The sequence below is a fragment of the Agelaius phoeniceus genome, chromosome 4 (genome assembly GCF_051311805.1).
Source record: "Agelaius phoeniceus isolate bAgePho1 chromosome 4, bAgePho1.hap1, whole genome shotgun sequence".
NCBI lineage: Eukaryota > Metazoa > Chordata > Aves > Passeriformes > Icteridae > Agelaius > Agelaius phoeniceus.
This window is the reverse complement of record NC_135268.1, coordinates 47,984,259-48,009,000: the sequence shown is the minus strand read 5'-3', so window position 1 is coordinate 48,009,000 and position 24,742 is coordinate 47,984,259. Positions and strand designations below refer to the sequence as shown.

Sequence of the window (24,742 nt, the reverse complement as noted above, 5' to 3'; positions counted from 1 at the left end):
CAACTCAGAAACTACTTGCAAAACTTGTTCTTTTAAGACACTTCAGAGTCAATGGGGTGAAATATTCTCAGCCCATGGGGTGAAATATTCTCTGAAGTCACTTAAAATGTGTTGATCACATTAAATGAAATAAAAAGCAAGCATCAGTAGTCTTGTCATCTGTAAGAACACAGGCATCTGACATTCAAAAACATGTTGTGTAACAACCAATATCAATACTCAGCCTTAGTGTGGCTCCAGCTGAAGTCAAAGCAAATTGAATGGAAGTGAGATCAGCTACAGAGTTTATTTTATGTAAAATATAAACATGTTAACAGGAGAAAATACTGTTTTCTTATGTTACAACCTTAATAACCAACATGATTTTTATCTTACAGTTCTGCAGGTGGTGCAGGGTTCAATTACATGTACATGATGATTAAAAAGAGCAGATATTTATCTGTACACATACACTGAGTATTGTACGCTGTACTAGAAATCCAGTATTTGTGTGTCCCCAACTGTGTGCTTTATAATTCTGCTACCTCTTATTCCATTTAAAAAACTAGCACAAAATTTAAGTAGTTTTATTATGATTGCATCATTTTGACAAGGTAGAGAGGGACTATATATTTACAAACTGATACACATTTCAAAGCCTCTGAAAAAAACCAACCCTTTCCATATTTCATCCTCTTCTCTTTCTTCTTCCTGCTACCCTACATTCATATCCATACAGGATGTGTGGCTTTACTCCTAAAGCATCATGATAAATAATGGAGCTTGTGTTAGGTCTTTTTAAATGAAAGCCACTGAGATTAGAAAATTGTCTCCAGGAAAACCACTGGCACCTGTAACATGGCATCCCTGATGTTGCTCTTGCTGTTAGAATGAGAGTTGAGAGAGGACTAGGAAACAATGTAGTATGTGGCCAGAGTCTGGTGTGGGACATTTCAAACGTGAAAACACCAGTGCAAATACAAAGCTGAGGTTTAAGCTCAGCCTCTCCAAGGAATGTATACCAATTAATGAGATTCTGGGGAGTGGGGACAGAGGGGTTGCAAATACTCATTAATTATCTACTGCAGCAAGCAATGTTTTGGTGAACTGCAAGATGTTTTCATGAAGGGCTTAGTCCTGCCACTCTGGAATCCTGTGAGAAGGGTCACTATTATCTAGAGGATGGAGGTTAGGAAGCTGCATGTCAGTCCAGCTTCTCCTACAGACCTACTGTGCTATCACAGAAAAGTTACTTTTTCATATTCTTGCCACCTGCCACAGCCTTCATCAGAAGCACTAGGCTGTTAAATTGACTGCAGTGAATGGCACACACAAGTTAATTTATTTTACATAGTACAATAATCCCAAGTCTTGATAACCAAATGAAACAGAATTTATTAAAGAATTATAGCAAGAGATCATGAATAAAGGGAGTTATTTGCAGTTTTGTACTAAATCAGTCAGGCAAAGCCAGCAACCAAACCTCCTAGAGGGTTAAGAATCATTAGTGTGTAAAATGGTGTGGGTTCAGCCAGATGGTCCCATCAGGTGGGCACATACCTCCTGATAGGTGTTATTTGACCCTGTATGCAAAAGAATTGTGCTATCTGAATAAATTTTGTAGACAGGTTCAAGCAATCTCTTTGAAGTAATGCATACTAACTGAAAAGAAATTAAATGGGTGTCTATCAAACCTTGCCAAGGGCTATTTACATAGTGAGGGCCATGTTAAATTGAGAAGAAACACCTCAGGATCAGAACAGATGCAACAAGAAAAAGTTCTGGTCTTTTCATTGATCAAAGAAAATACAGTATTTAAAGCACTAGGAATAACCCTTGCATTAACAACACAGAAAGTCACTGGCTTTCTGATATGGACACCATAGATGCTGCCCTCTAAAACCCATCATTTTACACAAGAATTTATCTTAATTCATGATCTCTTTGCTTCATATTGGCCCAAGTGAAGAGAAGAAAGATGAAAAATTTGCTCTCCTTGCCACCACACACACAGTAGCCAAGAATAATTGTGGCTCATCAGATTATTCACCATTGAGACCAAACAGAGCATTTATAGAGCAGCAAAGAGAGCAATACCTGTATTATCAGCTGACTGACAGCTGACTCTGTGTCTGGTAAAAGAGAATTCTCCTGTAAGGACTAGAACTTTTCTAAATTCTAGTAATTGATAACTGTGTCACAGATTGAAGTATTGCAGTCATCCCCAGATGGGTCAGCAGGCAGAGAGCACAAGAGGCTGTGAAATGTGCAGAGTGCAACTCATCAGGTACTTTTTATACAAGAACAATGAAAATGCTTGGGCTTTCCAATTTTACAACCCAGCTAGGACTACAAGCCTAAAAATGGAAATTGAGTTGTAACTAGAGATATTGGATCACAAGCAAACAGTTCCAAAAGCAGTGAGACAAAGGCAAAATATTAAGCTGATTGGAATTTCACAAGATTGACATTGTTGCTTAAAGTGCTTGGGTTGATTACATTTAAAAAAATACAAAAAAATTAAAGCAAAACAAATAGTATTAACCACATAAGTTATTATACAAATACAGTAACAGACCAACAAAAGAAAAATAAATTAAAACAAACCCTTCTAAAAGATATTAGCAAAGAACAGGTACACAGCCAAAACTTAATAAAATTTCTAGTATTCATTCAGCTGTAAGACACTGCTCACAACTATCAGCCACATGCAGCAAAAAAGAGATAAAACAAAAAGGGTTTGCTGTTGAGAGGCATCAAATCACTGGCAGCTGCAAGCTGTCAGCTCAGATGCCAATAAATGATGTTGGAACAGAAGAGTGACTGAAATGTAATGTCTGAAGAGAAAAGGTTGTGGTAACACTTTAGGACCCATCGTGTAAAGTGAATTTCAGTTGAATTTATACTAAACCTGATAAGAAGGGAACTCCTACTTTGTTTTCTTTACTCCAACTGCTAAAGGAACAAAACTTTTCATACATAATCTAGCACTCTGAGGTAACTAAATTGTTAAAATAGAATTGACAGGAGTAATTTTGGGACCTAATTTCAAAAAAGTGTTCTGTTTCATTGGTATGGCTTTTCCATCACTCCACTCTTCTGCCTCCCTCTGCTATGTCACCTCATTAGAAATTCCATAAAATCCCGACAGCCTGTTCTTGGAAATACAGAAGCTGAGTTCTGAGCTCATCCTGTAAGATAACTGATTCATCAGCACTGCAGTGCTGTGGAAACACAGACAAAAAATGAGGTTTTTTCTAAATAAAGAACATCGTAATACTATTTATAAATGGACAGTACATCTCAGCAACAGCATGGGAAACAATTGGAATACTCCAATTGTTGTTAGACCTAATATACCTAGAACCTGACACCATAAAATGTAGTCATTTTAGGGAAGCACACAATAGTATTAGAGATCTGTGCTAGCATTTTGTTTTCTAGCTGCTAGCTGAAAGTCTTTTATTGTCTTAGGTATTTTTCCATTATTTCATAAGGGACTGGAAATCTATGCATAAGCATAAGAGAAAAAGGATTATGCTTTATTTAATCAACTGAAAAACTTTACACCATAAGACTGATCCTGTGGGGATCCCAGTCCTGCAAAACTTGAGTGAATGTGCTTAATTTCACATAGAGTTCCTCTGCCTAGACTGGCACAATTCATACAGCTGTGACAGACAGCTTTTGGACTGAAGTCAAGACATTCAGCACACTGGAGACTGGATCCAATTTACAGAATTGTGACCACAACTTTGTTAATCAAAAGAAAATGCTCCTTAGTTTAGCCAATGTTAATATGAACTGTGTATTCCACAATGTTTCAGAGCTGATGTCAGACTACTGATGCTGGACTGGCATGATACTAGTGCTGTGATCTTTCCATGGGCCAGCATGAATTAAAAATGCTTTTTCATACTTTGTGAAACAGCTTATTCTAGTAATTTTCCTCTCAATAACTTACTGCAATGATCTGTATGTTTTACAATCTAAAGCTGTCTTGCAGTGGAGAAAAATAGATTATTATTCTGCAGTTTAGCATTTAAATATGAATTCAAACTATTAACATTTTTAAAACCAATTTGCCCATAGGTCTATTGAAATAAGGAATATGTTTCCTAAAATTAAACTGAAAAATTTTATGAAAATTTACTTTTCATAAAAACATGAGCCCAGAAGATTCAAATTATGACCTTAAGAATATCTGATTTTTTGAATCTTTTAAAACAAAATAATGCTGTAAGAATGTTCAGTAGTGAACTGCAAAATACAGACCTTTGGTCCAGCACTGATTAATGCTGATCTAGAAAGTGATTTCATTCACAGTAAGGAAACCTTATCCATTTTAAAAGGCCAGTCATTTTTATCTTTTTATACAGAAATTCTGAATGTTTGTAAATAAATCAATTAAAGAGGGATTTGCAGGTTTAGCTTTTCAGTGGAAAAGCTCCTGGGTCTCAGTGGGAGTTGAAGTCTGCTGTAAGATATCTATCTTCTGTATTAGAGACAGTACATTTCATTCTAACATCAATAAAAGAATAAGGGCTGCATCCTAATGCTTGTCTTCAGCCTGCATACCAGCCTTCATTCATGTGAGTGATCTCTGTAGACCACTACTCTCATTCACTTAAGTCCTCTAAGGTTACATTCTATTTCTCCCTTCTTGCATCAGTATAATAACATGATAAATCACAAATAATCTTTGCTGAAAAGTCCACTTCTGTTTCTCATTTAGTGTAAAGTGCTACATTGCCTTAGTTTACAAAATGGCCATTGAAAAATCCAGCTGAACTTCAAATGATGTCACAGTAGAAGCTACTTAATTTTCACCAATATTTCACAAAAGATATTTCACATTCACAGTAGAGAACAATGAAAAACACTATTATCTTTTCTACAGAAGACTAAAATATGAGATGCAGCTGAACTTCAAAAGCCATTTCTTGAAAGGGAGTGTTGGGCATAAAGTGTCAGGCAGGCTTCTTAAAGAAAAAAGACAAAAATCAACATTGTCTGATAAATACATAATGAGTGAATAAAATGTAACAGGTAGAAATAAATTTTGTGGGGTGAGAATATTTCCTTATAAATACTAGAACTGTCAGTCCCCATGAAGAGAAAGAAGAGTGTTTTTGCTGTTATGTCATTGGAATAGGATTTTTGCTACTGAAGTTCAAGAATTGTATAATGGAGTGGAAGTGGCAAACTGAAGAAGGTAGCTACCCAGCATGACCACTGACTCAAGCCACTATCAATCCCTTCTCAAACCCTATTGATACTTTCTTCTACATTTATTCTTTGCCAAATTCAGGTATTCAGGTGACTTCAGAAATTTTATTAGCCAGTGCATGACACGTGCCAGCCAAATTAATCCAGAAAAATTACAAACTTAGTCTTTTGTACTAATTTTGAAATCAAGCACTCCAGATCCCTATCTGTTTCTGTGGTGACAAAACTCTGTCAAATATGACCAAAATGTTAAGGATGATATATACATGATAGCATGTACACTAGTGGTTGCTATGTATCATGTTTCTAAGAAATTGACTCTGTCTTGAGAAATGAAAATGGGACCTACAGATATTTAGAAAATTGCAGGATCAAGTTGTGTCATATGTACAAACAATGCTTATTTAAATGGACTGGATAATTTCAGTCCTGATGGATATGTTACATGTGAGCAGTGTTGCAATCACAACACAATCCAAGTAAACAATCTATATAATTTTAACAAAAATGCAAGCTCAATCTTTTTAAAAGCAACTTATCTCTGTATCATATGTGCGATCTTACTCCCTTTATTCCAGTGCTCTGTAAATTCTGAAATCTCACCTCATCTGTACTATCTCATGACAAAGTGGCTGAACATACAGAATTACTTAGTTCCAGTGTAATTTAAATCCCTCTATGTGAATTTTAGGTCTGTGGTTACACTCTGAAAGTTTTTAACAATCAAAATTGAAATTATTTTGGAAGAATATCTTTTCTGCAGCAGAGTAACATGTAAAAAAATCCCCTATACAACCACAACTCAAATAAACATGAAACTGATTCTTTTCCTTACACTTAAAAGGGTTAAGTATATGTCAGGATGTATTTAAAGGAATGCTTCGTAAATCAACACACTCCAAAACCATCTAGAAAGTTTTAAATAATTTTGTCCTAAATGTAATGAACACTTTCATATAAAATACTACTCTAGCTGGATTGGGTTTAACAGTTGACATCCAAATCTTATTATCTGTAAATGTTAGTCCATATAAATTCCACTAAAATCTGACTTCAATTAGCTCTTCAATCAGACTTAAAAACTACAAACAACCCACCCCCCCCCAAAACAAAGTTCTGAATGTCAAGAATGGACGGTTACAGTCAGCATCACATAAACCATGGAACAGGAGACAGTGTGTTGTTGTTCAACCATCCGAGATGTGGGCTGTGTAAAAGTCACTTCGGGGGAGCTGGTGCCTTCCTTTGCGTGCAGCATCCTTGTGCGCAGTCACCACGGCTTGCCAAGTCACTCTCTTGACTGGTAGAATAAAATATAGCCAGACTCTGAATTTTTTGATATATCAGAGGTCAGACCGTAGAATTCTTCAATAGCTTGAGCATCTATTTTCTGCAAAATAAATATTTTTTAATATGCTGTTAGATAAAACAAATACTAAGTACAGATTAAATTACTGCAATTAGCAAATTCTGTTTGCAATTTAAGCCATGAAAGGGTAAAGATTAGGGGCTGATTATTGCTGATCTCACTCATGAAATTCATAGGCATGTTTCTGTCACTGAACATAACTGAATTAGGCTTTTTCCAGTAACAGAGAGATTCCTTGGAATGCAGTAATAAACACTGTTAAAACACATAAATGTGACCATGTGATCCCATCTTTCTCAGATTTTCAGAAATCTTCCTCAAGACTTGCCCCATCCAGCATCCCAGTGCTTACTTTCCTTACCACTTGGGAAATCAGACTCAAAACCCCAGTTTTGTCAGTGGGCCACAATGACATAAAAGGGTTTGCATAAGAATGAATTTCAGAGTGTTCAGACAGAATCTGCAATAGCTGTGGGACAGATTCTACTCTAATCTACATTCAGGCAATCCCAGATCAACAACACAATTCAGACTTTCTTGTAACTTCCCTATTCAAAACTGAAAATTCTACAGCAATACTAGCTTTACTTAGTTCAATTTTACCAAGTGACACGGTTTTAATGAATTAAATATATTTTTTTAGATATAGAAAACATTCAAAATTAAACTCTTTAAGTCTGGTATTAAAAACATTTGATCTTTCTATGAAATAAAAAAATCCCTCTGACACTGACAGAGCACAAACTACAGGACTAATAATTTTGTTTACAATCTTTTTTCCTAACAGAATTGAAATAAACATTACAACCAAACTGTGGCTTTGTAGACTGGTGGTCTCTACCCAATTGTGCTCATGACCTTCAGCATACTGACCTCTACAATGTCATCATCAAACAAGAGCCAAAATCCATGACTTTTCACAATAGTAATGTAATGCCCTCGATTAGGTCCACTAGAAAGCAAAACAAAAACCCAAAATATTAGAATGTACTATTGAGTCCATTTTGAAAAGTCACATTTCTTTATGAATGCAGAATTATAACTAAATGTTATAAAAATCATGGTAAATCCACCTGTGGTGGTACTCTAGACATTTAGTCCTTTCCATTTTTATTTTAAGTTGTTGCAAAGCTAATCAACTGAAAGCTAAAGGTGTTATTTTCATCTGTGCCAGGACCATTTAGCGAATTATCCTACAGAACACTTAACAAGTTGCTCGTGGTAGGCATCAAATGCATTTAAAACTGCAAGAACTAAGTATAGGGGGGAAAATGGACCAAAATGATCTGTTGTGAGACCTACACGATGACGTGTAGGTCTCACAACAGATGACATGATGAGAGTCTTTGGCCCTCACAGAGTCCTGGCTCCCAACTTTTTTAAGGGGTCTTGTGAGGAAGGAGGTAGTTTCATCAATTTAAGCCAGACTTGTGACTTTTGGAGACCTGAGACATTATTTCTTAAACAAGTACTGATTTACTATGAGGGATGTTGGTTAAATGGTCCAGCCCAAGACACATGCAAGTCCATGCAGCAGCAGGCTTTAAGTCCATCCTCCCCATATTGTGTGAGGGGTAGCTCAGCCCTTGGCCAACACCTGCCAGTAGCCTGTGACACACATGGAGGCGCCTCACCTTCCACAGTGAACAACTACAGCCACCAAGTCGTACATGCGATCCAGGTTGACGGCGTCGCCAGAGGTGTTGAAGAGCCGCAGCTCCAGGGGAAACACGACCCGGTAGGACAGCTTCGTGTACCTGTGCAGCTGCTCCATGTACTTGAATCTCTTGAGGTGTAAGGCAAGAATCATTGGCAGTTTTTTTACTCTCATCCTGTGAAACCATTAAGAATGCATATGATGAACACCTGACCAGTTCAAAGCCATTCTCTCTTCCCTTTATAAGCAAATGGCTGCATTATAAAAGCACTTTGTAAGTAACAATAATCAACTAGAAGTAGCCTCTAGACTAAGACACATGCCTTTAAATCTGTCTGCAGGCTCTCTCATCCACACAGAGAATGCATTTGGGATGAAAGCTTTCTAGGTATTTAAACAAATTAAATATCAAGGAGTAAGTTTGCCGGAGCCCAGGAGGAGCATGGTGAAACAGCCTGCTCTTTGCCTACCTCTTCTGTGCCTCTTGTTTACTGCAGCAAGTTTCACAGTAGTATTTCTGTTCACTACATAGTGTCTCTGTGTTACTGAAGTCTCTGTAAAAAAAATACCATCATCAATTCTTTAAGGATATGAATACATTTACTTGGGCTGATGAAGTGGAACCCAAAAGACACACAGGATGAAATCTTCACCCATTCCAGTTTTCTAAAGCATCTGAAGTGACTGTACTGGGGTTTGCAAACGGAGTTAGGGTATCTGGCTGCTATGACAAGTTATACTGGGAGTTGAGGCCCTCTGTATGATACAAATAAAGGTCAGGTGTCCCAAAATGGGACCCCTCTCTGGTCTCTCACATAAAGGCGCTGCCCAGATTTGGGTATAATCACTCAATTCATTCTATTTCTTTTTAAATTATTTGCAGAATAAAGCAATTTTAAGCGCACTTCTGCCATCCCCTGATATCTCACGTTTTATGGTGTTCTTCCATAAGAAAGGTTTGAATCATCTTACAAAGAAGAAATAAATTGAACTTAGTTTCCTGCATCCTCTAACCTTTTGAACAGTTATCCAGAAGTTTATAGATTATACTTTTCCATTTTCTAAAAAAGGAAATGGAAGCTGATATAGAAAATTTTGTAAATCCTGATCAAGTAAATACACTTGGAGATATTTCTGGACTGAGCTTTTAAAGTGACAAAGGCAGTGGAAAGCTGGTCTGATAGCATCTCTCAGTTCACAGAAAAGATTTGCTGGAAGTCACAGTGCTGATATGCTTTGGAGCAAAATTTAAGGTACCTAACACCACTTAACTGTAAAAAAATCCCAGTAATTATTTTTGTCATCTCTTGTGTTACATTGCAGCTGAGCAGGAGTTTTGAGAACTGTGAATGCAGATATGAGCACCTATCTTCCATTTTAAACACATGGGTTTTCCTGTGACTTTGGGCCCTAAATAGTTATATCAGAATTCCAGAACTGTCTTATTGAGTATCCCTACCTTGTACCTGACAGGCTTCTGAACTCCAGGCAAATTCAGACACAAATAAATTCACTTCTATCACTGCAATTCACATTCATGGAGGCTGAAACCCCACTGTCTGCAACTTTAGCCTGCTCTCACACTAGGCAGCACCAGAATTGTCTTACAAGGCAAAGGGAGGATTCTGGATGATTATTTCTTCCTGACATCATCACTATAGGGGTAGGTGGGAGAGATGAAGACTACATAATTTGCTAGGGCATAGATATTAGAAGTTAATTACCTAACTTCATAAAAGCTTAAGGTTGACAGAGCATGACAAAGAAGCACTTCATATGACTGCATAATATTTTTAAAAACTGAGATTACTTTTACTGATTAATTTTCTTTGTAAGGTCTTAACACTGAGGAGAAAAAGCTGAAATTTAGAAAAAATACATATTTTGAAAGATAACTTACAGCTAAATTTTGATCATAAGTACTATTTTTTATCTAAAAGAAAAGAAAACGTTACTAGGAAGGATTTGCTTCAGTGGTAAATACTGATCTCAATATGTGATTTCACATTTGAATTTAAACATAAAATTAATTTAATTCAGCCAATTCCTCTGAAAGGCACGGTAACCTTTCAGGTAAGTGAAGAGCTGAAATTTTAGAAAATATTAAAGATGAGTTATATGTGCAGGGAATGTAAGACTCAGTAGAATGTGCCTGTGAAAGTTTTAGGTTGGCTGTTAGAGAAAGAGTCTCATATTTATTTTCAAAGCCTGCAGTCTCAATTTAAAAAAAAAGCAAACAAATTTGGGGAATTTATTAGTTGTCTTCTCATCTCAAAGTGAAGCAAGGAAAAATGTTTTTCTAACATGAACAATCATGTGCAGATGGTAGGAATTTGATAGATATTGGTTTGTTCTATTCCAAGTCTCCCATGGAAGTTAATTAAACTCAAAGAGTTTCTGAATTCCTTTTAAAATATACTGGTTATTCTGATGCTATTAATATCTATTATTAGTATTATTATTTATTATTATTAGTATTTATTTATTTATTAGTAGCATTGTGGTATCTATTCTTGGTAGTATTAGAATAAAATGTTTCACTGAAAAATGGTTAGTATTGAAATAATTTCAACTTCAGTAACTCTTTCAGCAATCAAGAATTTTCAGCATGGCACTTCTAATAGATGTTGAACAGTTAAAAACAACAGATCACTGACTGGAGTTCCCAAAGTCTGCATGTGCTAGAGCCACAGCCTTGCAGAACTCTTCTCTAGACCTGCAAAGCTAGTTTCAAGATTTGTCTAACTCTCTCCTATTCCATTAATAGTCCAATCTGCATTCTGTTTATATGTTATTTTAGTAAGAAAAAGAAATTTTTAAATATACCTGCTCAAGATGTACCAACTTATCATTGACCTTGTGCTTCCACAGCCTCTCTGCTACAGTGTGAAAGATGCTTCCTATTGCTTATATGCGTAAATAGTATTAATTTTGTGTTTTAGGAGATGAGAGAATTACTAATGTAATATCAATTATTACACCAGTCAGGATCAAACTGACTGATAAACATTGCAACTCCAAGTGGAAATAAAAACAATGGATACATACTATATTTGTTATACGACTTTTACTGCTTCAGGCCCAGCTGTCTATCCTGTGCCAGAGGCTTGTATTCTTTCTGTCATTTAGACATCTTGAGCACACAAGGACTTTTTACATTTTGAAAAACTACAGAAATGAAAGAACAGTCATCTGTGGTGGTAAAGAGATTCATTATACTTAAATGTTATCTTGCACAGGTTTTCTGTATTTGACCTTTTAAATGCAGCAGCCCTTAAAGCTATTAGGACACAGCAAAGCAGTTGTTAAAAAAAAGGAAACAGCAAAGATTGCAAAAAGAGTAATAACTTGGATGTTCCCATTGAAAGAAACCACAAAAGCACTTACATTTTGTGTAATAATGCATAATACCAGCAGTAATGAGAGGAAATCCATATTCTAACTGAATATATGTTTTCTAAACAGAAGTAGAAATGTTGCTAACATAAAACACAATAGAATAGATGAGAGGTGATAACTCTCCTCCTGTTCAATCTAAATAGTAAATAGTGGCCTGTACCACCTCAAGAAAAGAAAAATTGGGATTTTGCTTTCTTTTATTTCCAAAAGGAGCAATGGATAAACTTCAAAATGCATGTCATGATGTTGGAGTAAAGGCTCTACACTGGAATGCATAAAGAGACTTAGGGCATTCATTCTTCTCAGGATTGTATTGATCTCTCTTGGAATATTATGTCCTGTTCTAGACAGCAACTTCAAGAAACAGAGTTGAAGAGAGAGGTGCAATAGGAGAGAAGGCTGAAGAGTAATAAACATGTGTAGAGATCCAGAGAAGATAGCCTAAGAAGGAGAAGTTGAATGACCTTAGGCTGTTTAAATTTTTTTCAAAAGTGATTACATTCTTCCTGTATGTAAAAGGCTACTGAAGGGGAATGGGGGCAACCCCTGGCTTATGTCTCAAGTACACAGGGCAAGTAGAAATTGGCTTGAACTGAAACACCAAAGATTCATATTACACAGCAGGAAAAACTTATTAGTACCAAAGAACAAGAAGGACTGGGATAGACAATCAAGATAATACTGCTGAAAAGATCTTCTGGAACAGGTTGGAAAAGCATCCTCTCTAACATGAAATAGGGGATAACCTCCTTGGAGTCACTTTCAACTCCACCATTCACTTGCTGGTTGCAGTTGTGCAGATGCAGTTCTCACATGTCTTAAGTCACAGTCACTGTCTGTTCAGTAGAAAAAATGCTATTGGTATTTTTGTGAAGTGCTTAATCTGCCTTTACATAAAATGGCCATTCCCAACAAAACTTTTCCAAGAAGATAAAAATCAAGAATGTAAATAAAAAACTGGAGAAAGCTTTCTGATTCAGGAAATAGTACCTCACATTCTTTCTTTCTTAACTCTCACCTTGGGATGGCACACCAGGAAACCCCTCCTAGGCATTCCAGGATAACTGAATAATGCAATTTCAACCTTGATAGCAATTTTGAATTTTGAAGGAGTTTGACCAATTGATAAACTTTACCTTAGAACAGCAACATATTGTCTTAAATATAGGTAGTGGTTTATTGTATTAATGTCAAAACTCTGGACATTTTAAATCTCTCAGGATAATCACTCATGTAAGACTGAAAAGTTTTTGATGTCTAGATTTTTTAAGTTAGGAATATACTAGAAGCAGAACAGAAATTTGGAATAAAAGACTTCACATAATTTTAGGATGAGACACAGAATAAGCTATTTCTGATAATAAAATAGACTTTTGAAATATTTTGCCCTCTGTGGACTCTAGAACTCATTCTGCAAAACACACACTTAACTTTTAATATGTCTATGAATCTTAATCAACAAAGCACTGGTGTAGAAGTTTAAAGACAAGCACATTTAAATCTCTATGAAGCCAATTAAAATTCAGCAGCAATTCTTCCAGACAACAAAGCAATCAATTATTTTCCCTGAAAGTTGATTTATATTCCTCTTTCAAATAGAAACATTGAAAGAGAAAGGGTGTAAAGCAAAGTACAATAATGTATATTTTGTCATTAGAAGAAATATCCCGTTTAAAGTCTTTTTCTCCTGCTTAGGGTAAGTTCAAATCTAAATGTTATTGTACTTTTCTTTTCTATACCTACTAGACCTGAAAAATCTAGCAGTTAGAGCTATCTGCTGAAAAGATGCATTCACTTACCTTAGACAGTGTGTAATCGATGTGTTCTGCTCCACATCAACAGAAAGGTCAAGAAAATCTTCATCTTTGCTACTAACCTGTTGCAAAACACATACATGTAAAACAGAGATGCCATACATCTAAATGCTGCTTATATCTTTAGCAAATGCTAAAGATATTTATTTGTGTACAAATTGCTCTTACATAAAAGTAATTAATTCTAATGCTTTAATTTTTTTTAGTTCAATTTGATTAATGTTCAGTGTAATATTTATTAGTAACTCTACTAATCCAGCTTTCATATAATTTAAGACAGCTTCTGTCTACTCCGCTTATCCAATCCCACCAACCATGGGCCATCAATGTCAGCCTACTGTTCAGTAAAGGTGAACCATCCTCCCCTACATCATCTGGGATTGGTGCATTAAGTATGTTTCCTTGTTATGTAACACAGCCTACTTTCTTTTATTATCAGAAATTTGTTTACCCTTTGTATAACATATTGCAATATACATTCACATTTTATTCTTACATAATTATTTCCACTATTAAGGATGCAATGAAGATCATTTCCAAATATGTTTCTGTCACAAAAGTCATACTTTACCATGTTATCCTTTCTCTCTAGTGAGTATTGAAAAGTGTGGGTTTATATTTCTGGTTGAGACAGCTACATTTCCCCATTGGATATTGTTCCTGGTCAATATTTTGATTAAAAAAATTTAAAATACTAAAGGTAAAAATGGCTATTTTGCAAAATCATTTTGGTGTTGCCAATCTTTTTTTTAGACAGAACAAGAGGGAAAAAATTTTACTGAGGAGTTTTTATCTAAAAGATTTAAGTCTGAATTCTTTCAGAATGACAGATCCTGATTTTTGCATTGAAAATTATTTTTCACTAAGAGTATTTAATCTTAAAGGTGAAGTAATATTAACAAAAAATCATCCAAATGGCTAATTCTTGTAATACTTCAACTGAGTAAAAGACTGCAGAAATACTTACTGCATATTAATTCAGTCATATTAATAACAATGTTTTTATAAAATGTTGCATGAACACCCCATGTTTTTGCCTCCTATTATATTTCTTTAGAATAACTAAATCAGATGGGAAAATAGTGAAGTCCAAATCAAGAACTTCTGTGAGGAAATGAATCCATTGTTCTGGCAGAAGTCCCTCACACTCAGATTTTTGCAGTGCTGTGGATGTGATAGTTATGTACCACCTCGAGCTCATATTTGTTGCTATGTCAGGGATACTAGAACCTTGGTGAATGCAGCCCATATCAGACCTGAATGCAGAGAAACATGTTTGGCTGGATTAATTTTGGTATTATCAAAAATGTACAGAGGCATAATGCACACCCAACTGAAATGAACAGCAGTTCTTCAAACAAAAATCCTCCCTGAGACGTGACTTGACCCACAGAGGACAGGAAACCACAAAACTGGCAGCAATCAACTGCAGTATAAATATACAGCTAAAATTTGAAAGATAAAGCAACAAAGCTTCAGAGAACATTGTGTCTCTACAGCTGGAGCTAGAGTTCTGTCAGACACACTGAATATCATGAGAACTTAAACACTTGAAAAAGTCCTTGGCAGGCATTGTGCTCCATCTGAGTGCCTCAAAGAAGCTAGGAATTCTGTTATTGATTCCTGCACATCAAATATTTCCTGGAAGGGAAGATGAACTACTTAGAGCTAGAATAATACAGATTAAAACTAAAGGTAGCTGGAAAACCAGATTCAAACTGCACTTTTTGTAAGTGAGAATAAGAATTGCTGAAATCTGAATGACTCTTCATGTACTACTTATGAATATCTTAGCAAAGGAATAACTTTCAATCTGTTTTACTATTTTCCCAAGATTTCAAGTTACACTAATACAAGGAAAACACACTGGAAAAATATCCTGAGTAGTTTACAGTATTTCTGTACTCAGAGGAAGCTACAGACAAGATCCATTTTCTATAAAGCTTCATCACTTTGAGTTACAAGCACAGAATTGTGCAGTTATGCTGTTACCCAAGGACACATCCTCACTTCACCAGTTTCTCTGAGTAAACATTAGATAATGATTTAGAATTAAGCCACAACTATTTAGAGAAGCTCGTCAGTTAAAAAATAATTCTAACCTTTCACTTATTTTAACTTGCTATTACCCAAGATTTTATGGTTGAAATAGATTGAATAATTAATTTTCAGTATCTCTCTCATGTGTTGACTTATACAAGCTTGTTCCAAACTTGCTCCAACATCTTATGTCAACTATCATTGTATCTCTTCTCCTCACCATCCTCCTCTGACCAAGTTCCTGGAAAAGCCACACATATTTTCTTGGAATACTATTCTTTATGATTAGAAATATCAGACTATGTTCTTTTACACATCTGGTAGGACATGGGTAGAGTTCATCTCACCAAACTTCAGCTGTGTAAACCTCAGCTGGCTGTCTGAAGATACCTTCTCTGGGCACCTTCTCCCATCTTAATGCTGCTAATCTAATGCTGTGCTTTTTTTTTGAGGAAGCCCATAGTAGCAGTACTGATCTTAGTAAAAGTACATCATTCTTAGGCCAGATCAGTTTGTTTGCCCAGTTCTCAGCATTGCTGCACCAACAGTTGCAACAGCTTAGTGACACCATGGAGCCAGGACAAGCTGTATGGAACAGAACACCAGCTACTGCTAAAAACTTTATTTCATGAAACAGCCTAGAGACAGATGGAGAGAGTTTCCTGCAAAAGCTCCTTCACAATCTCCATCATCTGCAGGAGTTGAGATAACTAGTTCATCCTTGATGCCTATCAACTTTGCTTTACCAAGAAAAGGTTAAGTGATGTTAATTCCAACCTTTGTGGAAGGTCAGTGTCACTGTTCTTCCCAAAGATTTTTTTCCTGTGGTACTCTTTCATGCAACCTCACAGGAACAATTTAAAAAAATTATTTATTTTCTCTTTCAATAGGAGCATGTGTTTGAAAAAGACAGTAATCAATAGGAGACTTGCAATCAGTTTTCCCAACAAAAAATTAATTTTTACTCTTAGCTCAAACATAAGGGATTTCAAACTGACATCATCCTATAGAAAATATTAGGGAGAGAAAAAAAACCAGTTTGTTAAAAATGAACCCTCTGTATACCTGTCAGACTCTTAAGATGGAATTAACACAAAACATCTTAATGTTTCACTTATATAAATATGATGTAAATAACTGCTCTCAAAGTTACGGTGATAAGGAAAGGTATTGATTCACTAGCAAGGATTTTAACTGTAGACATATGTATTAGGACAGCAAAACTTGGCAGAGATTAGCCAAGTAATGCTTAGAAAAATAAATTTTTAGAAAAGAATATACTCACTTCAAGAAGTAAATTCTACAGGAATATCCACAATTCTCAGATGTCTGAAAAGATTCATATATTTATATATACAAAATGTATCTACCTATTAATGGGCAACAACCAAAAAAAAATCTATCCCAATGCTTACGGTTTCACAGTTCAAACATCTAGTTTCGTTAGTCAGTGTTCCCTGAAAAATCTCATGCACCCAGGTCAGTTCTTGTTTATTGTTCTCTTCAGCTTCATTCATGTTGCCATTTTTCAGTTTCCCATTTTGCTTTTCCTGTTTCTTCTCCTCCTGCAAAATGTCTGCAATGGTGTTGAGCAGGTAATTTAAAAACTCATGTGCATCCTGCTGCATGTAGTTGTCAAAGAGATCTGTGAAGAAGAGAGTCAAGATTTGTACAGCTGAATATCCTTTCCTCAAAGAAAGAAAATTATTTTTTCCCCAAAAATAATGTACTGGCCCTTGCTCAGCAAAGTATTTGGAATCATCCCAAAGAACAGTTTTGCAGCCAGTCACCCTGGTTTCAGTGAAGTTACTTAGGGGGAAAGCTTCATCTCACGTAACTTAAGCTGTCTAGAATAGTTACACTCATTGGAGTTGGTTGTGTAGGCTCCCATTACAGTCAATGAAGTAAGCAAGAGAGTGACTCATCCTAAATTATTTCCTTACACTAGACACTGACTGCCTAACTTTAGTCAGCACTGACTTCCATCCCCATATTCCGACACTCAGGAGCATCACAGAGTTTTAACAGTAACCCACATGGCTGGGAAAACTGAGGCCATAGGATGCTGACACACATTTGTGTACTGTGTCTGGGATGGAGTTACCCTTCCTCACAGTAGCCCACAGGATGTTGTGTTTTGTAGGTGTGCCTAAAATGGAGGTGAAGATGTACCAGTGTTTCAGCTGATGCTGAGCAGCACTCACACAGCATCAAGGCTGTCCCTCATTCTGCCCAAATACTGGTAGACTGGGTGAAAGAGGTTGGGAAGGGGACATAGGTGAGGTAGCTGACCCAAACTGGCCAAAGTCATATTTTGTGCCGTGTGACTTCATGTTCATCATTAAAATCTAAGAGAAAGATGGGCGGGTTTTCATTATTAAGATATATCTCTTCCAAACAAACTTCTACGCATGCCAAGGCCCTACGTCCCAGGTAGTATCTGGAAATCGTCTCTTGATGGGAGGTAGAGAATAAATCCCCTTTGGTTTTCCTTTGTTTCTGCATGTAATTTTTGGCATTTTTTTTTTAATTAAACTACTTTGATCTCAACTCATGAGGTTTTTTCCTCTTATCTTCTCCTTTCACCCTGCTAAGAGGAGGAGTGAGAGACAGGCTTGGTGGGCACCTGGCAGCCAGTCAAGGTTAACTCACTTCAAGTAGTAATAATAACACCACCTAACAAAGCTCATTTTTCACACACAAGTCCGATGAGAAAAGACTTGTCCTGTTCAATATGAATTCCTTGCAGGAAGAGGGGAAAATATCCCAGTGGTGATTTAGTACAGATTTCTCCAGTAAAGGTTTAATTCGCCCACCATGTCAAAGAAAAAAGAATGTGTGTTCTCAGAAATGTGTATTTTTATCTCGCTGCTCCTGAAAAAGTTCACATGGATTTCCTCAGAAAATATTGTACAGAACCATTGGCTTTGTAGTGTCTAGCCTGGACATATAAGCAGGGTAATACACACTGACTCTGGCAGTAATTTAAAAGAGCTGAAAACATAAGATCCAGTCTTTACAAGTGATCCCCAACAGTGTGGGGGCATTTATCACTAGATGACTCGGAGTCAACTTTTTCATGATTTCAAATGTCTGCTCTGAAATGAACAGTCTGCCCATTTATATGCTGTCACCAGGAAGCAATTTCTTCCAGGTGTTTGACTCATACTTTGTCTCTTCATTCAAAGCCTCTCTGTTTCTAAGGATACCATCCATACCGATATGAATCCAGGCCAAAATGGAGCTGACAGGCTTCTCTTTCTCAAGATGTTCCTCATATCCCTTAGACAGAACTACTACAAGATTAGGTATAGCTGTTGCCAACTTAATGGTCAAAAGGAGTCTGATGCTTCACCAAGTGAGACTGTGTCCACCATTCCAAGAACCAGAGCAGCAGCTGATGTGGAGTGGATTGACCACCCCACGTGTACCCAGCTCCTTATCCTCCATTGCAGACAATTCCTCTGGAATTGGTGGTGCCTGCAGCCTTCCTAGGTCACACAGTTTCTGTACTGCCAGCTGCCTTCAATGTTTCTCTCTGCCATACTCCACAAAAAAAAAAAAATTAAAACTGACAGCAGTGTCACCCTATTCCCAGCCCTAGCTCACCCTACAGTAAGGTCTGCCCCACCGTGCTGTGAAAACATCACTAATTCACACATCTCTGGGAGCCTGTGAAATCTGCTATGGTTATTTCAAGCATAATATCATATACACAGATGCTAAAATAATAATACACCCCACAAAGTACTAAAAGCAATTTACAAATCTAACCTCTGTTTCTGATTAATACGATCACATTGCTCAATATGTATTTATACTTCTTTGATCAATGCATTAATACCTTTCAGTTTTACACTTACCATTCTCTTTTCGTAACCTTGATATGAACTTCTTTGGTGGAATAACTCCAACTTTTTTCTTCTGAGTAGCAATACTGTGGAAAAGATCTGCCAGGCAAGTCAAGAGGTTTTCCTTCTTTTTCTGTTGGGCCTTGTATGATAATACATTTTCCCGAAATGGGCGGCAAAAGTACAATGCCTGCAGCACAGAGTTACAGTAGCAGGTGTTCCCAAACTGCCATGCAGAATTAAAAACAAGATTAATCCCTGTGCATCACAACAAAACTAGCTGTTCATTCAAATTCTGACTTCTGTCATTGTCACAAACCAGCCATTTTGCCATTTAGTTGCAGTAGAAATATATTTCCACAGCCACCATGACACTTCATGGAAAAAAGGGCGGTGTTCTAAATTAACTAGAATACAAAGTAAAGATTTCCACTTGTAAGAAAAATATTTATTGTAGTGGATTTCATTAAGTTTATTTCCATATCTGGGCTCTATCTTACTGCTCAGTAGCAGAATGACTAATATTTTCAATGGAAAAAATTATTATATCTGTATCATTTCTATGGGAACAACAAGTGATTAAACACTCTTCTCACTCATTTTCCCCTTGGTCAAATAAAAAAGCTCCTCCCAAGAGCTGCCAATGCAGAAGGCTGTACCTAAACTTGTACATACTTTCATCACTTCCTCTGTCCTATTTCACACCTAAAATAGACTTTTAATTTTATTTAAGTGTATGTTCTAATCCCTGGAAATATTCATAGACCTGTTCTCCCTGGGGGTGTATGAAGCCATCTTCAAACATCTGATACAGTTTTACAACCCACTTTGCCTAAAATTGCAACATGAGCAGCACTTAAAAAAAAAGACAATCCTGAATTAGAATAAGATTGATAAGAGCAGGGGAGAGAGAAAAACAAAACAAAACCAAACCAAGGAACTAAGCAAATTTCAAGTAACATCAAAATCGACCACTTACATTGACCAATCCAAAGTAGTGCTCATTGATTGGAAACTGCTCTGGGCCAATGTCTTTTTCCAGAGCAGAGGCATTGGTGCCCTATACAAAGGAAAAAAAAAAGGAAAAAATGTCAGAACACAAACCAAACAACAACAACAACAACAAAACATTAAAAAGGAAGAAATTATTTAGAATATTAAGATCCTAAAGTAAAATTATAGACAGTATCAAGACAAAAAAAGAATTAATTCCTTTTAGCTATGATTAGCCATGCTAACTCCGTCTTACTGATAGGCACAACGGTCTCATGAGCCACTAAAAATATTTGCAAATCTGGATAGTTGAGCTGGCCTGACATGGACCCTCTAGTAGCAGATGACTAGAAATGAACAGGTCACAACAGTGGTTCTTCCCACACCCACCTCCCCTTTATTTTTACTGTGTACATGGCCATCTGGATCCCATTACTCTCTTGTCTCATAAAGACAGTAATTGATCTTAAATACAACCCTAAAAACCAGTTCTTAGATGGAAGGCAGGTTTTCTAAGCATTACTGAAACTTCTCTGAATCCCTTTGAATTAAACATCAGCCTGTAACAATACCTGGGCTTCAGATTGGCGTCCAGTTCTAGTAACAACACAGATGCTGAAAGCAAGTGTAATATATCTGTTATTTTGTCCTATCTAACATTAAAGAGCACATAAATCCAAGATAGATCTCTTAGTATGTTCAGCTGTATCTTCAACATCAAAGTTGTTTAGGTAACTGCTGGTCTGTAAGCACAACCACTAATTTGGTATGTTATCTGTCATTTTGCTATATTAAAATGCCCATTTTTGAACAAGCTTAAATTACTCAGCAAGTAAGGTAGGTTGCTGCCAAAGCAATTGTCATCACTCCTATACACATTATAAGCTTGGCTCCATCCTCTGACACCCTCACTGCAGATACTTACAGATGTTGATGAGTTCCCCTCTCAGCTCTCTCTCCTCCAGGCTGAACAGGCATGGCTCCCTCAGCCTTTCCTCACAAGAGAGATGCTCCATTCCCTCACTCATCTTTGTTGCCCTCCACTGGACCTGCTCCAGGAGCTCCTTGTCTCTCTTGTCCTGAGGAGCCCAGAGCTGGGCACAGCACTCCTGATGTGGCCTCACCAGGACTGAGTAGAGGGGCAGGATCACCTCCCTCAGCCTGCTGGCAATGTTCTTCCTAATGCCCCCAGGACACCATTGGCCTTCTCATCCCCTGGGCACACTGCTGGCTCGTGGGCAGTTTGTTGTCCACCAGAACCCCCAGGTCCTTCCCTGTGCAGCTGCTTTCCAGCAGGTCAGTCCCAGCCTGTGCTGGTGCATGGGGTCACTCCTCCCCAGGTGCAGGACCCTTTGCTCAATTTCCTCTCTGCCCATCTCTCCAGCCTGGCAAGGCCCTTCTGAAGGGCTGCACAGCACTCTGGGGTATTGGCTGCTCCTCCCAGCTTCATCACCAAACTTGCTGAGGAGGCATCTGCCCCTTCATCCAAGTCATTGATGAATAAGTTAAACAACTCCCAGTACTGAATAATGGGGGACACCACAAGTGTCAGGCCTCCAACCAGAACCTGTGTCACTGATTGTGACTCTCTGGAGTCAACCAGTTCTCAATCCATCTCACTGTCCACTCATCCAGATCACACTTCTTGAATTTGTCTATGAGGACATTGTGAGAGACAGTGTCAAAAGCCTTGGTGAAGTCAAGGCAGACATTTGCTTAGACTTCATAAGCTAAAATTTTCAAAGTAACTGGTAATCAGATTTAGAATTCTCATGTCCCTTCCCTATCTTCTCCCCAAGGCCTGATTTCTGTTTCCTTACTGCACCTACCATCACCACTGCTTGCCAAATTAGATTATTATATCATGCCAACGCATTAAAAGAAGATTTAGTCAACAGCATTAGCAGTGTGAAACTCAGCACAGGTACTCTTTGAGAATTTGCAAGCCTTGAAAGTAAAACTTCTCCTTTAAGTTGGCAGGTTCCAGAAAAGCTCCCAAGATTTCATATCCCCTTCTCAGATCTTTTTCCATTCTCTCACTTTCTCTCACATACACAGAGTTCATTGCTCAGACCAAGTATATGTTACTTCTCAGAAAATCCTTTGAGACTAAAGTACTTTACAGACACAGGCCTTCATGAGAAGCTTCATAATGGATACATGTTCTCACCAGACTCTGCTAAGCCTTGGTGAGAAACTTGGGAAAAAAGATTGATTAATACAAAGCAATTATTGGCTACCATTCAACAGAGATGACAGTGTGAGAATTATGTAAGTCTCATATGAAGATTAGTTTCATTGCTTGGAAAGTCAGCCTTGCCAAAGATGCACATATTCAGCAAACCTTTCCAAGAGGGAAGAAGCTGATAAATATTTGCCTGTCTGATATTAGCAGTGAAGCAAACAGCCACTGTTACCCTCAAAACCTTGTCTGATACAAGAGAAACATGACTACAAAAGATTAATGCAGCTTCTGAGGAAAAACATCTTCACATTAATACTCATTGTACAGCGTTCAGATCAAAGCAAAGGTTTTCTTTGAATTCACTTTGAACATTACAATCAAGCTCCCTAAAAGAAAAATGAAATGGGTGGTTTTTTCCAGTTTTATAGGAAGTATTCTCCACACTGACATAAATTCTCCCTCTACAGTTCATGGAAAATATTATCTCTAAAAAGTAACCTCCTACACTTTCATAAAACTACAGGTTAGTGTATTCTGTTAGACAAATATGATGCAAGTGCTCTGCTAACTAGTTGCTCCTACATTACTCATTTGCCTTTCCTCCAGGCCAGGCTTTCTAACTTCAGAGGATGCCAGATGGCTGGACAAACCCTTTCTTGTATTTAAATTTTCTTGTAAATATTGTGAGAAAGATCAAGAATCAGGATTAACCAAACAATATTATCACTGAAAACCAAACAAATTAATGATGTATACTAACCAATCTTCATATAAAAACTCCACATTGCCCAGAAATTTCTAAAGTACCTGCTGTTGAAAAAACCACATGCTTAGTAACATCTCATCATGGAGCTTTTCTACCTCTCCCAATCCAGGCCTTGGCTGTTGCAAATATAAAATAAAGTACAGTGTGACAGTGACCCAACAAAACAGTGAGGCTAAATTCAATCTTTGAGTAAACTGACATAACCTACTCAGACTTCATTAGGAGTAGGGCCTTCTTGTGTCAAAGGCAATTTCAGTCAGATTTTTATTTATTCTGAGGTCTCCAAAAGGATACTGTTAAATCCATGGAAAAAGAAGTCTAGGAACGTGGGTAAGAGGCAAAGAGGCACAGAGACCTGATGCTTCAAAGAAGGATATATTCCTTATATGGAGAAAAAAGTGTAGACAGGCCACTTAGTAAGACTCAAACCATGTCACACTGTATATAAATTACTTGTTTTGCATATGAAGTCTCCTTAATAAGCAGTTGACATGAGGACAGAAGAAGGAAGTTTTTCCAAGAAAGTATATCAGGAACTGTACACCCAATCCAGGTTTAAACTGGAAAAAGTATATTATTAGGGATGTGTTAAAGGTGGTTGAGAATTCAGCTTAAATCAACCATATAAAATGGAAAACATATTCATTAGTCTACTGATGTTAATCTACAAACATCAACCATGACTATTTTTCCAGGGTGTTTGTGTTTGTTCTCACTCCCAGCAAGTAATTTTGATTACTTCTACAGTGAAAACCTGCTCAGACATTTTAATGCAACCACTCTCTATTGTTTTTTAAAAGCTTCAGCTAGGAGGAATATCCTACCACAACTGAATCTACCGTAGTTCCATAAAAATAAGCAGGACCAGCAGTGTAGCTACAGAGCCTGAAATGAGGAGAGGCTGCATAAGTCAATGAAGTGGGATTTGGGAGTATTAAATAAAGTCATATCAGAGTATAGAGACAATAAAGGAGACTGGCTCCTTCTTAAAAGAATACACTAGTGAAGGAAATGCAGTGGAGTGACTGTGGTATGCAGACCTTATGAGGGTGAGAACTAGGTCAATGTGGAAACTCCTACTGTGCACTCTGTGGTGTTGGAACCTTGATTTCCCAGTTTTACCACTTAATTCAACAATCAGTATTCAGCCCTCGTAAAAAGACATACAGCTAGAGACATAGCCAAGCACAGGTCAATTCAGGCCAAGATTTTTGCCACAGCATGGCTCCAAAAACATTCAGCCCATATGACCTATATTTTTTCCTCTTGTTATTTTGTCCTGGACTTTCCAAAGAATAAGGCTGCTGGTTTTCTTTTCAGTTGAAATTTCTGATTATGTTGCAAAGAGTTTAATTTGTGCTTTGGATCACATGAAATAGATTAGGTAAAAAAAAAAACCCTGCTGTTCGTTTACACTTTAGCATATATTGAAAAAAAAGTCAGGATAAAAAAGAAGTCAC

General features: G+C 37.1%; 1 protein-coding gene across 1 annotated transcript in view; it reads right to left on the bottom strand.

The window, feature by feature from the left end:
* Nucleotides 1-267: 267 nt before the first annotated feature.
* The window catches only part of USP46 (ubiquitin specific peptidase 46), a 33,746-nt gene continuing 9,271 nt past the window's right edge, over nucleotides 268-24,742 (bottom strand). Inside the window, exons 2-9 of the mRNA XM_054633341.2 lie at nucleotides 20,318-20,398; nucleotides 19,351-19,564; nucleotides 16,903-17,132; nucleotides 13,433-13,509; nucleotides 8,705-8,788; nucleotides 8,212-8,409; nucleotides 7,451-7,529; nucleotides 268-6,598 (exon numbers count right to left, since the gene is read on the bottom strand). Coding sequence (XP_054489316.1) covers nucleotides 6,497-6,598; nucleotides 7,451-7,529; nucleotides 8,212-8,409; nucleotides 8,705-8,788; nucleotides 13,433-13,509; nucleotides 16,903-17,132; nucleotides 19,351-19,564; nucleotides 20,318-20,398 — 1,065 coding nt within the window. The 3' untranslated portion in view covers nucleotides 268-6,496. The remainder of the gene's footprint in view (nucleotides 6,599-7,450; nucleotides 7,530-8,211; nucleotides 8,410-8,704; nucleotides 8,789-13,432; nucleotides 13,510-16,902; nucleotides 17,133-19,350; nucleotides 19,565-20,317; nucleotides 20,399-24,742) is intronic.